General features: G+C 45.7%; 1 protein-coding gene across 5 annotated transcripts in view; it reads right to left on the bottom strand.

The window, feature by feature from the left end:
• The window catches only part of sdccag8 (SHH signaling and ciliogenesis regulator sdccag8), a 727,678-nt gene that overhangs the window by 309,917 nt on the left and 403,007 nt on the right, over positions 1 to 14,754 (bottom strand). For all 5 annotated transcript variants that reach the window (XR_011948390.1, XM_072512651.1, XM_072512625.1 and 2 more), the window contains one exon: positions 2,860 to 2,987. Coding sequence is in view for 4 of the 5 variants with exons in the window: in XM_072512651.1 (XP_072368752.1) it covers positions 2,860 to 2,987 (128 nt within the window). In the remaining variant the exon portion in view is untranslated. The remainder of the gene's footprint in view (positions 1 to 2,859; positions 2,988 to 14,754) is intronic.

Here is a 14,754-nt window from a genome sequence, read left to right as displayed (position 1 = left end):
ACAAGGGCAGATGCATGGAAACAGCACCACCTGCAAACTCCCCTCCAAACCACGCACTACCCCAACTGGAATTATATAGTTGTTCTTTCATGTCGCTGGATCAAAAACCTGGAACTTCCTACAAACAGCACCAGATGGGCTGCAGCGGTTCAAGAATGCACTCACTCCTACCTTCTCAATGACAATCAGAGTTGGGCATCAATTGCTGACCTTCCCAGTAATGCTCACATCCCAGAAATTAATAGATAAAAAATTCCTTTCCACAAACAGCTACAAATCCTGACACATAACGCAATAATTAGCCTCAAAATGTAACTATCTAGGCCATCTCTTGACAGGGAGTGCGAACAATTTGGGTGCCATTAAAAGCTAGGACAGAGAAGCCTCAGAATGACTTTCTACCATCTATGATTTGATAAGCATCATTTCTGATTTTGTCAATAAAAGGGCATTTGAAATTGGAAGTGAAATTGCATTCAATGAAAAATGTAGAGTTCATTGGGAAGATATCATTGTGGCTTCTTTAGCATTGTTATTGGCAGTAAGCTGCTAAGTAATATATTAGACTACTCCCACACTGGTTCTAAAAGCCAGTATATATATATACCCCTTGTGATTGACAGCCCAATAAAGGTATCAAAGAAAGCATTGTATAGATTATAGGCCAAGAGGCTACTATGGTGCATTGTATGTAATAATACAGTTATATGATGTCTGGAGTTACAATAATGCACAGTCTGCAACATTTGACAAGGAAATAACAGATAAACCCTCAGATGGTGGTGCCTTGGAACATATCCCTGAATTTTTTTCAAATTAAATACCATTGTTATTCATTTTTGCTGGCTACATGTCATAGCTACATGGCTGAAAATAAATACATGCCTAGAATTTATTATCAGTTCTGCCACTCGAACACCAGTGATATCAGAATGTATTTCACATCACTTTATAATTTATTTATGTTTCTTGCCTTGATGTATGATAGCATTGGCAATGAACAATCAGCAATGTCTGGCCCAAATAGCCAATCATAATAAATTAACCTAAACATGGAATGTTGGAAGTTACCCACCCCTGGTTAGCATCACAGTTAAACAGAACGTTGCCCTCAGCTGATGCCCACCGACAAACACTTTCTAGCGGAAGTCAAAGCATAACCATCAGGAGTGGGAGCCTAGGCTGATCATTTTTTTATAATGTGGAGATGCCGGCGTTGGACTGGGGTGAGCACAGTACGAAGTCTTACGACACCAGGTTAAAGTCCAACAGGTTTGTTTCGATGTCACTAGCTTTCGGAGCGCTGCTCCTTCCTCAGGTGAAGGCCTCCTTCACCTGAGGAAGGAGCAGCGCTCCGAAAGCTAGTGACATCGAAACAAACCATTTTTTAATAAACCACTCACTCGCCAAGAGATGCTGAACCATTGTTTTAAGACCAAAAACCACCAGGCCCCCCTCCCTCACCCCTCCACTCCACATATCCTGGCAATAGAGATTGGATCTGGCATTGTCTGTTCTGCTCAGCAGATTGCCATACTTAGCTATGCACTCAATGACTGAGCCATTGGGGTGCTCCTGAAAACGTGTTAAAGTTAGATTTTATTCAGATATGATGCATAAAAATGTGATCACAACAATTAAAGGTGCTTACCTTTATAAAAGCCCCAAGCCTCTCAATTCCCACCTCTGTAACACAGTCCCATTATGAAAATAAGGAATTTTAATTATTACCGCCATCACAGTAATGTGCAAAATTCATAATTTTATTTAGGTGCAAACACTAGCATTTTACTGGGAATGAAACTCTGCCTTTTTATTCTACATCACGGAATGTCCTCCGAAATCAGAATTTATTACTTATCAGTACAAGAAAAATAAAACCAGTATGATTAGGAACTATCTTTCAGATCTGCATATTTGCACTGTTTGAAAAAAAAATCAGTAAATGAATGTACTCTGACTCAACTGAGCGCTGATCACTTTTACTCTCCACATCCATATCCATAAGATGATGTATATTTTAAAAATATTTACACTGGTATTGTCTTGATTAACAAAAAAGCAGCATTTATTAAGTTTCCCTCTGGTAGTTCAGCATAATTATAACGTGGCATTATGAAACTGAAAGGAAGAATTTGAATGTGCACTCCGCGCACCAGCTTGTCAATACTACAGCTACCCTTCAGAGAGAAATAATGAAAACAGCTTCATGCGCAATGTGCAAATGATGACTAAAATAACATTTAGAGATGGGAAGAATAAAGCTTTAGGGATGCAATCTGGCAGGTTGCTGAATCTTTTAAAAACTTGTATTTATTTCACTTCATGCAATTGACATAGTGGATAATGACTAAAAACCTGAAGAATAATTCCAATTCAGAAATCAATTCCAAGTCGCCAGCCTGTTAAGAATAGTTATTCCAAATTTATGTGGCAATAGCAAGATGGTATTCAAACAGAGTTTTAAGCATAAGCCTGCAGCATTTCCCGCTGAGCTTCTGATGCGATTTTCCTCATGTAACATGTGTGCCCTAATATCAAGCCAAAAGAAACCCCTTGTTCTATACTTTATGCTGGCAACACTCTACTTTAAGTTTCTTAACACAGGTAAATAAACTCATAATCCAGATGGTGCAACAGATGTGAGAGCAGCACTGTGAAATCAACAGACAGTGGGCAATGCTTTTCATTTCCCTTTTAAACGCTAACTGATATGTAATTCGGGATCTCCGGTGAAGTTAGCATCTGCTCCCTTTGGCCAGCCAAAGGTTACAGGTGTTCCTGATGTCATTTCACAGTGAGGTGTGGGCCTGGCCTGCAAGAGAGGTGTCCTGGCTCTAATCTATGCCTACCACCTACCAGTTTTATCATGCTGGGCCTCCATTTGCTGTATCCTTTCTGTTAGTTCTTGCTCACGTTGTTGGGATTGAAAGGCCAGGGCCTTGACATCATCACTGTGACTACGGAGTAAACTGTCCTTTTCCATCCTGAAAGAGGCAACAAGGTCAACAGTATAGGGCAGCGAAGAAACTGTTTTTAAAATCAGTAACACCTTCAGATTGCAAAGATAATGTATTTTTCCAGCAATCACTGTTTAAATATTAGCTACATTTAAATCTGTGAAAACAATTGCGTGATTATAAACACCATCCTATGAATTTAATTTATTTCAAAGGGAAAACAGCATGTTCTTACACTAGATGCTTGAATTTTGTGATTAATTTAGGAACCGTGGTTGACACTTAATAAAATTCGATAATGTTTTTATGCAGAAGCTATTAAATGTTCCAGTTAAAATACAACTTGTGTTGGTGACTGAGGACAACTGCAATAAACCATAGCCCGAAGGGTTGTTTGTAGAAGAAATTAACAATGTATTATTAAGTGTCAGGCCTGGCTCAGTAATAGCATTCCTACCTCTGAGTCAAGAAAACTGGATTCAAATCCACTCCAGCACACATAATAAGGCTAATACTTCAGTGTGGTATTCAGGGAGTGCTGCGGTTAAAGATGCCTTCATTAGGATTAGGCCTTAAACTAAGGCCTGTTCTAAAGGTAGACATGAAAGATCCCATAGAACATTCCAAAGAAGAGAAAGGGGGTTTTGCCTAGTGTAATGGCCAATATATAGATCTTATAGAGGTCTATAAAATAATGAGGGGCATAGATAAGGTAGATAGTCAACATCTTTTCCCAAAGTTAGGGGAGTCTAAAACTAGAGGGCATAGGTTTAAGGTAAGAGGGGAGAGATACAAAACGGTCCAGAGGGGCAGTTTTTTCACACAGAGGATGGTTAGCATCTGGAGTGAGCTGCCAGAGGCAGTAGTAGAAGTGGGTACAATTTTGTCTTTTAAAAAGCATTTAGACAGCAGGTTCCTTGAAGGGGTGGAGGACAGGTGGGGGTGGTGTGAGGGTGGGCCCGCAAATAATGTCCATATGTTTTGGGCATGTCCGAGGCTTAGGGGATTTTAGCAGGGATTTGCCGATGTCATGTCAAAGGTATTGAAGGTATGGGTGGTTCCGAGGCCAGCGGTTGTGATTTTTGGTGTGTCGGAAGACCCGGGGGCAAGAGAGGCTGATATTTTGGCCTTTGCCTCCCTGGTAGCCCGGAGACAGATCTTAGTGGCGTGGAGGGACTCGGAGCCCCCAACATTGGGGGTATGGGTTAGTGACATGGCCGGGTTTCTCAGGCTTGAGAAGATCAAGGTTGCCCTGAAGGGACCGATGCTCCGGTTCGCCCGGAGGTGGCAGACGTTTATCGGCTTCTTTGGGGAAAATTAAGCTGTCAGTGGGGGGGGGGGGGGGGGGGGGGGACCGATGCTAGGGTTCACACGGAGGTGGCAGATGTTTTGTGACTTCTTTGGGGAAAATTAAGCTGGGTTTGGTTGTTGGTTGGGTGGGCGTTATTTACTTTGTTGTTTTTCCTCTTGAAAATTATCAAAATTATACATGCCTTAATAAAAATATAATTTAAAAAAGCAATTAGACAGTTATATGGATAAGATGGGTATAGAGGGCTATGGGCCAAATGCGGGAAATTGGGACTAGCTTAGTGGTAATAACTGGGCGGCATGGACAAGTTCAGCCGAAGGGCCTGTTTCCATGCTGTAAACCTCCATGACTCTACCACTCTATTTGACAATCATCATCATTAAAATAAATTAAATAGTCCTTATTATCTCCTGGGGAAACTTGTGTACCAAATATGACCGCTATGTTTGAGGACACTGTAAGCCAAGAGACAATTTTGCTTTTGTATTGTTAGTTTTTTGCCCCTTTCTAGATCTCTATGAGCCATCATTCTCCAGCCATGGATAGAAAATTGACACTCTTAAACTGATCATGAATGGGTGCACAAGAATATTCTGAGGAGGAACTCATTCTCCACTGTCCCTCATTCTGAAGGAGGTGCTCAACAGGAATACATTTGAATATTATATACATACACGCTCACTAAAATTTCCAAACTACAGTACCGGGCTTCTCAATTAGTTTGCGGTCTTTGTCGGATTTTATTATTTGTTGACTTATTAGTTCTGTACTTCTGCTTTTATATATTTTTTTTCTTTAAAAAAAATTCCTGTAGTATTTAACCTTACTCAGTTCTCTGAGATTTTGTCTCAATTGTTTCAGGAGCACTCTCCCCTCATACCCCATCATCCCCCCCCCCCCCCACCCACCCCCATGGCCCCATAAAATCCTATTCCAATTAATGTGATACAAGGCTACCAATTAACCCCTTAGCCCCATGCTGCTGAAAGCCAACTCATGCCTCCACCCACCCTCCATGGTCTCTCATAACTTCCATGGCACCTCCATAGTTACTTACCCAGTATCCACCATGGGCAGGCCTCAGGATTCACATGGAGATTAAAAAAATTAACTAACAATATAATGTAGCTCTCACTCCTACATACCTGATAGCGAAAAAAACACCCAATCATAGAATCCGTTCAAAGTTTTGAAATCTCAAGTGGTGAATCTCTTATGAAAATAAACTTTTACTTAAACTTCAGATAAAAGACATCTAATCCTTTAATGACCTCTTTAAACTGCCAATCAAACTGTTAATTCAAAACCACCTCCTGAGACAACTAGCTTTTGAAACTCAGCCAAGAATTTATTATGACATAATAACAGCCCATGGGGAAATGTCAACAAGAGAATACTACTGAAACTGCAAACCAGATGCTACTGCTTTTTCTAACCTGCAGATGGGTCATCAATCAAACCAGTCCAGAAAATGGCACTTTTAAATTCTCAGTGATAGCTGCAGCCTGCTTTTATAATAATAATAATAATAATAATATTTATCATCACAAGTAGGCTTACATCAACACTGCAATGAAGTTACTGTGAAAATCCCCTAGTCGCCACATTCCGGCGACTTGTGGGAGGAAACCGGAGCAAATTCTATGAAACCACCCGGAGGAAACCCTTGAAGACAAGGGGAGAATGTGCAGGCTCCATACAGACAGTGACCCAAGCCGGGAATCAAACCTGGGACCCTGGCACTGTGAAGCAACAGTGCTAACCACTGTGCTACCGTTCTTAACATTTAAAGAACACAGGACTTAAAAATCTTCAGATCATGATACATATACAGATCATATCTGCCTTTCAAGAGCATCAATGTCTAATCCATCAATTTGTGACTCTCACACTGCAGGTCAAGGCTCTTGCAAAAGCCAAAATAGGGGTCTGTTTAAACTCAAGACTGAGTTCAAATGGCCCTGACAAATTTGGGCTTCCCTCCTGTGTGAATCATGCCCTGCCATCAAAAATTTACTCTGTTAGAAACAGTTGCGGCACTTCTTAGTCCTGTCTGCCATTTTAAAACATCCACAGAGCCTTCCAGACTCTGCAAAATTCTGGCCCTGACTTTGAAACAGGGAGCTACTGGGAGTACGTCAACATGTGCCATTGATTCCCAACAGCTAGACAAGAGGGGTCCTCCATACAGGCTCCTTTAATACCAAAGGCAACTGACAGTAGACCATGTGCTACAACAGTAGCTAATTCTAAACATTCAGATTATTTCTAATGAATACCCTCTCCTGCATCCCAAACGTCCACCTCGCAAGAATAGACATTGTGGTCAACTAAAGTTCAAATTTTTAAAATAATTTTTAAATGCATATAATTATATAAAACTCCACACAAAATATATATCAGATCTTTCATAGAAAGTCATCAAGTATGACATGTATCTCACTTTTTCACTTGTATTAAATAAATCTCCTTTGAAAGTAGAATGCAAAACAACATCCTTTCCAGTGCATTAGCTTATCCTATGCATTAATGAACAAAATTCCAAACGACAGCAGGAAGAACTTGCTACAGCACTGAATAGTTCAACGACTTAATTTAAACAATTTTAGGTTTGTTAATTTGTTTGCATTTTGTGCATTGCACAGAACACATTAATCATCTGCTTCTTATGCGCAAACAACATTAATCAACCTAAACCCGACTATATTTTTCTGCTATACCAAGCAGTCAAACCTCCTCCCCCACGGGTGGCTTTGATTATTGTGTTATTTACCCTCCTCTGTGCATATATTTAGCCATCTATCCCATAGCCTTTCCTTCTTTCCCTTCCTCTAACTAAACTGGCTCTGGCTCCCTCCATCTGGTTCCCCTTCCGTCAGCAGTCCCGCACCTGTTCACACCTCCTCTCCTGTTGGATTCCACTAAAGATTTCCTCCTCTGCCAGGGCTATTCTGGCACACACAATCTTTTTGTCATTCAATCCATCTGTCAGAAGTGAACTTTGTTTACCAGAAGCTACTTCTTGCTTCTTGAAGTAGTACAGCTCCTCAAGGTCACTGGAAAATGCACTGTCTTTAGTCTATCTACATTCCCCACTGGTAGCTAAACAGAACAAAGCGCTATGGTAGTACATATTTGCAAAATTAACTCAGTAACATTAATCTTTTGAAGCTTATGTATTAGATAGACGGGAAGTAGATAATTTCTTAAGATTATGGAAAGCAAATATGTATTTTAAACTAACTGAACAAAATTGATTTGAAAGATATAAAATTACAGATGAATATTATGTGGCACAAAGGTAATTCAATGCTCAAAATATTACTGTAGACCATTCGAAACAAATGTTATCTTGGTATACAATATGTTAGCAATGCATGCTAACTTTACCATGGACTAATCGTGTCAGAGCTGCAATTTACAAGGAACTGCTTTAGGCAACCATTCACCCATCTGACAGATAGACTTTACAGACTAGAAATGTAAAGATGGATAAAGGTTGCTCTGTGTTGAACATCTGCAGTACAAGCTTGATGTGCAATTTGCGCAGAACGTACCCCATGGCTCTTGGCGTGATCTGATATTTATATGAGTTATCATGACTGCCAAGCACAAGAGTGAAGTAGTTATGAGTGCGCTACAGTAATCTGGTTTACCAGCTGTATGAGTATATCACATTTATTTCATTCTATTTAGATCATGTTTATTTTGTTTCAATATTCAGAACAATATTTTAGAATTGCCAAGTTCAGTTGGACTTTGTAAGTTCTGAAGAAAATTTGCTTGCAATAAAATTTAGTTGATACAGAAGTTGTTTAAATTATTACTCTGTGGCAGTGTACGGACACAAGCATTGCTTCAATGCTTTAAAGGTGGCATATGGATGCTTTGAAAGTTAGACTGATGAGTGGGCCTCACTGGAACTTGGACCTACAATTGCACATTGCTATTTGGCCCTGCTATGGGAGTAGGCGGTCATCATAAAGGCAAGATTTGTGTGGTACAAAGGGGAATGGCATTGCATGGTGCAATGGAACATGTTCCACTTTGGTCAGCATTTGAGTTGTCGGAAAGCAGTTCTTGGGTAATTTTATGTGTCAGCATTGATCAATTTCATGTCAGCTGTGGCATGATAAAATGTGAAGTAAAAGTCCATCATTCTGGTCCACCAATATGCCTAAGCATGTATTTCAGCAGGAAACACCAGCGTGATATTTTCCATTTCTCACAACAGCCATCCTCTCTCAGTCACATTTCAGATTTGTGCACAACTGTGGACTGTTTTATACCCTGGATTGACACACATGGAGAACAAGGTTAAGGCAGCCCAATTTAGTTGCACAGAGTACATACTATTATGAGAGAGGAGAATAGCATCTCAGTGGTTGAGACTCGATTCACACCTAGGCTTTGGAGATGAAAGAATGATGTGATAATCTACTGCAACACCTCTAGTGGAATGGTTTTCAATTATTCTTTAAGTGCAAAGTAATTACTATTGTTCTGATGCTGCTTGTCATAATATACACCAGTATATTATGGTGCAGACACACACACACACTGATGGACATGCAGTGGGACCAATTAGCATACACAACACCGCAGCCAATCACCAATGAGAGCACACGCACTATAAAGACAGGGGACAGGAGAGTTCCCGCTCATTCTAGTAGCAGCCAGCTCGGAGGTACAGAGTTCACAGCCTGCAACACAGATATTCACCATGTGCTGTGTGCATCACCTGGTTAGGACTAGGCAAGGGTCAACAGTTAAAGCTGGTATTGCATTTACCAACAGTTCAAGTATGTTAATATAGTTAACCTTATAATAAAATAGAGTTGCACCACTTCCAGTGTTGGTGACCTGTTTGTGATCCAGAACATCCAACACATCATGAGGAGTGGTTGCATATTTGCACTTCTGAGACCCACCTGCAACTAATCAGCATTCCGGCGTCCTTAAGTATGGAGAACATCAACCCGCCGCCGCTCCGCATCGCCGGCAATCTCGGGGTCAATTGGAAGATTTGTAAACAGCGCTTCCAGCTCTTCCTCAAAGCCACGGACAGGGAGAACGCCTCGGACACCAGGAAGATTGCTCTGCTCCTCTCCACGGCTGGGCAACACGCCATCCACATCTTCAACTCCCTCACATTCGCAGACGACAAGGACAAGACAAAGTACAAGACGGTTCTCCTCAAATTCGATACCCACTTCAGCAGAGAGGTCAATGAAAGCTTCGCAAGATACCTGTTCCAGCAGCGCTTGCAGGGTAAGGACGAGCCTTTCCAATCCTTTTTAACACACCTCCGCATCCTTGCGCAGTCCTGCGGCTATGGGCCAACCTCCAACTCCATGATACGCGACCAGATCGTATTTGGTGTTCTGTCGGACCCCCTGCGCCAGCGGCTCCTCAAAATTAAGCAACTCACCCTAGCGACTGCCATCGAGACCTGTGTCCTGCATGAAAATGCCACCAGCCGGTACTCCCACATACAGGCGGCTGAAACGGCGCAGCAAGATCCCCACGAGGCGGAACGGGTCCAAACAATTGAACACCTCCAAGGCTGCAGCCTGGATGAGGGCGGCCATTTCGCGCGCTTTTCTCGGCCTCCCGCACTTGTACGCGCCAAACGAGGGGACAGTGACGTGGAGGAATGTGACGCGCAGGCGTGCTCCATGCAGGCGCGCTCCACGCAGGACTGCACCGCGCTTGCGCGGTGGCACAATGAGCATACTGACGTCACGACGTGCGGCAACTGTGGCTCCGCCCATTTAACGCGGCAATGTCCTGCAAAATCGCGACAATGCCTACGATGTGGCAGACTTGGCCACTATGCTGCCTGCTGTCGAGCAGCTCAGCCTGCCAATTCGCATTGCTTCAGCCAGCCTCGCAGGAACGTTCGGGCAATTCAACCCACGTTCACCGAGTCCGATTCCGACTTTCCGCAGATCAGTGACACCGAGGACCCGAGGGAGCCTTTTCAAGTCGCTGTTATAACAAAGAACAGGCTGTCCCTGAATCAAACCACCAGCCGCTGTCGGTGCACAGCATTGATCCAGACGACGAGTGGTGTGCCACCCTGACGGTCAACCGATCCCAGGTACGATTCCGTCTGGACACTGGTGCTTCCGCTAATCTCCTAGCGTGGTCAGACTTTCAGACCCTTGGGATTAAATCAACCATTCTTCCATCGACCTGCCAACTAGTGGACTACAATGGCAACGTCATTCCTGCTACCGGTTCATGCCAACTCAAAGTGATGCACAACTCGCGAAAAGCCATCCTTCCCTTCGAGATCGTGGGCTCCTCGAAGGACTCTCTGCTAGGCGCACAGGCGTGCAAACTCCTAAACCTCGTTCAATGATTACACTCTCTCTCTCCAGAGGACACGTCTGCCTTCCAGGATGGGAACTTCAGTGCGCAACTCAATGCCATCATCGACCAGCACCGTGATGTTTTTGAAGGCATGGACACGCTTCCATACACTTACAAAATCCTGCTCAAACAAGATGCCACGCCTGTGGTTCATGCACCTCGCAGAGTCCCAGCACCCCTCAAGGACCACCTCAAGCAGCAGCTGCAGGACCTCCAGGCCAAGGAGTGCTCTCCAGAGTGACGGAACCAACCGACTGGGTCAGTTCCATGGTGTGCGTAAAGAAGCCTTCCGGCGAGCTCCAGATCTGCATTGACCCAAAGGATCTGAATCGCAACATAATGAGGGAGCATTACCCTATCCCCAAGCTCGAGGAGATCACGTGCGAGATGGCTCGGGCCAACCCCTTCACCAAACTTGACGCCTCAAAAGGATTCTGGCAAATTCAACTAGACAGTCCAGCAGAAAGCTGTGTACCTTTAATACCCCGTTTGGCAGATACTGCTACAACAGGATGCCGTTTGGGATTATATTGGCATCAGAAGTATTCCACCGGATCATGGAGCAAATGATGGAGAGCATTGAGGGTGTGCGCGTCTATGTTGACGACATCATCATTTGCAAGGAGCATATCAGTCCCTTCCAGCGCGTTTTCAAACGAATACGGGACCAAGGCCTTCGCCTCAACAGAGCCAAATGTTCCTTCGGCCAGACGGAACTCAGGTTCCTAGGGGACCACATCTCCCGGTTGGGTGTGCGGCCGGATGCGGACAAGGTGGCAGCCATCACGGCCATGCAGAAGCCAGCGGATAAGAAGGCGGTCCTCTGATTTTTGGGCATGGTCAACTTCCTGGGGAAGTTCATCCCCAACCTCGCCTCCCATACCACAGCTCTCCGAAACCTGGTCAGGAAGAAGTCAGACTTCCAATGGCTTCCCGCCCACGAGTGCGAATGGGAGGAGCTTAAGACCAAGCTTACCACGGCCCCGGTATTGGCATTTTTTTATCCCACGAAGGAAACAAAAATTTCAATGGATGCCAGCTAATCTGGCATTGGGGCGGTGCTGCTGCAACGCGATGAGGCCTCATCATGGGCCCCCGTTGCATATGCGTCACGTGCTATGACCCCCACGGAACAGCGCTACGCACAGATCGAAAAGGAGTGCCTGGGCCTGTTGACTGGGGTCGACAAATTTCATGATTACGTGTACGGCCTCCCCCAATTCACTGTCGAGACCGAACATCGCCTGCTGGTCAACATTATACAAAAAGACCTGAATGATATGACCCCTTGCCTCCAGCGCATTTTGCTTAAACTCCGGCGGTACGATTTCCAGCTCCTATACACCCCGGGCAAGGACCTGATCATAGCCGACGCTCTGTCCAGGGCAGGTAACACCCTGTGTGACCCAGAGGGGTTTGTCTGCCAGGTTGACGCCCATGTGGCCTTCACGGCCTCCAATCTGCTGGCCACGGATGAACGCCTTATCCACATTCGCCGCGAGACTGCGGCTGACCCCCTACTACAGCGTGCCATGCGCCACATGACGGACGGGTGGCTCAATGGCCAATGCCCGCTGTTCTACAATATCAGAGACGATCTGGCAGTAGTCGATGGTGTCCTCCTGAAGCTGGACCGCATTGTGATCCTGCACAGCATGTGCCAGCTCGTTTTGGAACAGCTACACGAGGGCCATCTTGGCGTGGAGAAGTGCCGATGGAGGGCCCGAGAGGCTGTGTACTGGCCCGGCATCAATGCGGGCATCGCCAACACAGTGTTCAACTGCCCCACCTGTCAGCAGTTCCAGCCGGCCCAACCACGTGAGACCCTACAGCCCCATGAGTTGGTCACGTCCCCTTGGTCTAAGGTAGGCGTTGACCTGTTCCATGCGCTCGGCAGGGACTATGTTCTGATTGTAGACTATTTTTCGAACTACCCGGAGGTCGTACGCCTGCACGACATCACATCATCGGCAGTCATCCGTGCCTGCAAGGAGACCTTTGCTCTTCACGGCATCCCACTCACTGTGATGTCGGACAATGGCCCCTGCTTCGCGAGCCAGGAATAGTCCAACTTTGCCAGCAGGTACAACTTTGTGCATGTGACATCCAGGCCCCTGCACCCTCAATCCAATGGCAAAGCGGAAAAGGGCGTCCACATCGTCAAACGGCTCCTCTGTAAGGCTGCCGATGCAGGATCCGACTTCTACCTCTCCTTGCTGGCCTATCGTTCGGCCCCACTCTCCACGGGCCTGTCGCCAGCCCAGCTGCTCATGGGTCGCACCCCCAGGACCACGGTGCCGTCCATTCACGTCCCAGACCTCGACCACGTTCCGGTCCTTCAGCGGATGCAACAGTCTCATGCACAACACAAGGCGGCGCATGACGCTCGGGCGACTGATCTCTCTGCTCTGGCGCCGGATGACAACGTCCGCAACCATCTTCTGGAGGGTGGCTGGTCTGCAACTGCTGTGGTTCTTCAGCAGGTGTCTCCCCGCTCATTCCTGGTTTGTCTGCCAGATGGTTCCATTCGCCGCCGCAATCGGCGTGCCCTTCGTCTCGTTCCACGCTCGCTACATGATCCTCCACCGGTGCCACGCCCTCCTGTTGTCCCCAACCTGGACTATGTGGAGATTCCGAATACTCTGCATCCTCCTCACTCTGCCGTGGCACAGCCCGTTCCTCAGCCGGTGGCTCCTGACCCACCCTTGAGGCGGTCAACCAGAATTCGTCGTCCACCTCAGAGACTTGACTTATGAGTTTTACAATGTTGGACTCTTTGATCTGTTCTGTTATCCTGTTTCATCGTTCCAGTAGTTTGTATATAATGTTCATTTCGTTGTTGGTGTGACACCCTATTTCTCTGCACCAGGCACCTTCCCGTGTAAATAGATTAGCCTCATGTACATAGCCATGTAAATAACACGCACACACATAGTCAGGTACATTCACTACACAATATTTATTGTCACGCAGGCACATGTTCTTTATATAAAAGGGGGGATGTCATAATCTACACCAGTATATTATGGTGCAGACACACACACACACTGATGGACATGCAGTGGGACCAATCAGCATACACAACACCGCAGCCAATCACCAATGAGAGCACACGCACTATAAAGACAGGGGACAGGAGAGTTCCCGCTCATTCTAGTAGCAGCCAGCTCGGAGGTACAGAGTTCACAGCCTGCAACACAGATATTCACCATGTGCTGTGTGCATCACCTGGTTAGGACTAGGCAAGGGTCAACAGTTAAAGCTGGTATTGCATTTACCAACAGTTCAAGTATGTTAATATAGTTAACCTTATAATAAAATAGAGTTGCACCACTTCCAGTGTTGGTGACCTGTTTGTGATCCAGAACATCCAACACATCATGAGGAGTGGTTGCATATTTGCACTTCTGAGACCCACCTGCAACTAATCAGCATTCCGGCGTCCTTAAGTATGGAGAACATCAACCCGCCGCCGCTCCGCATCGCCGGCAATCTCGGGGTCAATTGGAAGATTTGTAAACAGCGCTTCCAGCTCTTCCTCAAAGCCACGGACAGGGAGAACGCCTCGGACACCAGGAAGATTGCTCTGCTCCTCTCCACGGCTGGGCAACACGCCATCCACATCTTCAACTCCCTCACATTCGCAGACGACAAGGACAAGACAAAGTACAAGACGGTTCTCCTCAAATTCGATACCCACTTCAGCAGAGAGGTCAATGAAAGCTTCGCAAGATACCTGTTCCAGCAGCGCTTGCAGGGTAAGGACGAGCCTTTCCAATCCTTTTTAACACACCTCCGCATCCTTGCGCAGTCCTGCGGCTATGGGCCAACCTCCAACTCCATGATACGCGACCAGATCGTATTTGGTGTTCTGTCGGACCCCCTGCGCCAGCGGCTCCTCAAAATTAAGCAACTCACCCTAGCGACTGCCATCGAGACCTGTGTCCTGCATGAAAATGCCACCAGCCGGTACTCCCACATACAGGCGGCTGAAACGGCGCAGCAAGATCCCCACGAGGCGGAACGGGTCCAAACAATTGAACACCTCCAAGGCTGCAGCCTGGATGAGGGCGGCCATTTCGCGCGCTTTTCTCGGCCTCCCGC

The sequence above is a fragment of the Scyliorhinus torazame genome, chromosome 1 (genome assembly GCF_047496885.1).
Source record: "Scyliorhinus torazame isolate Kashiwa2021f chromosome 1, sScyTor2.1, whole genome shotgun sequence".
NCBI lineage: Eukaryota > Metazoa > Chordata > Chondrichthyes > Carcharhiniformes > Scyliorhinidae > Scyliorhinus > Scyliorhinus torazame.
The sequence above is the reverse complement of the archived record's forward strand: the minus strand, read 5'-3'. Positions and strand labels throughout refer to the sequence as shown.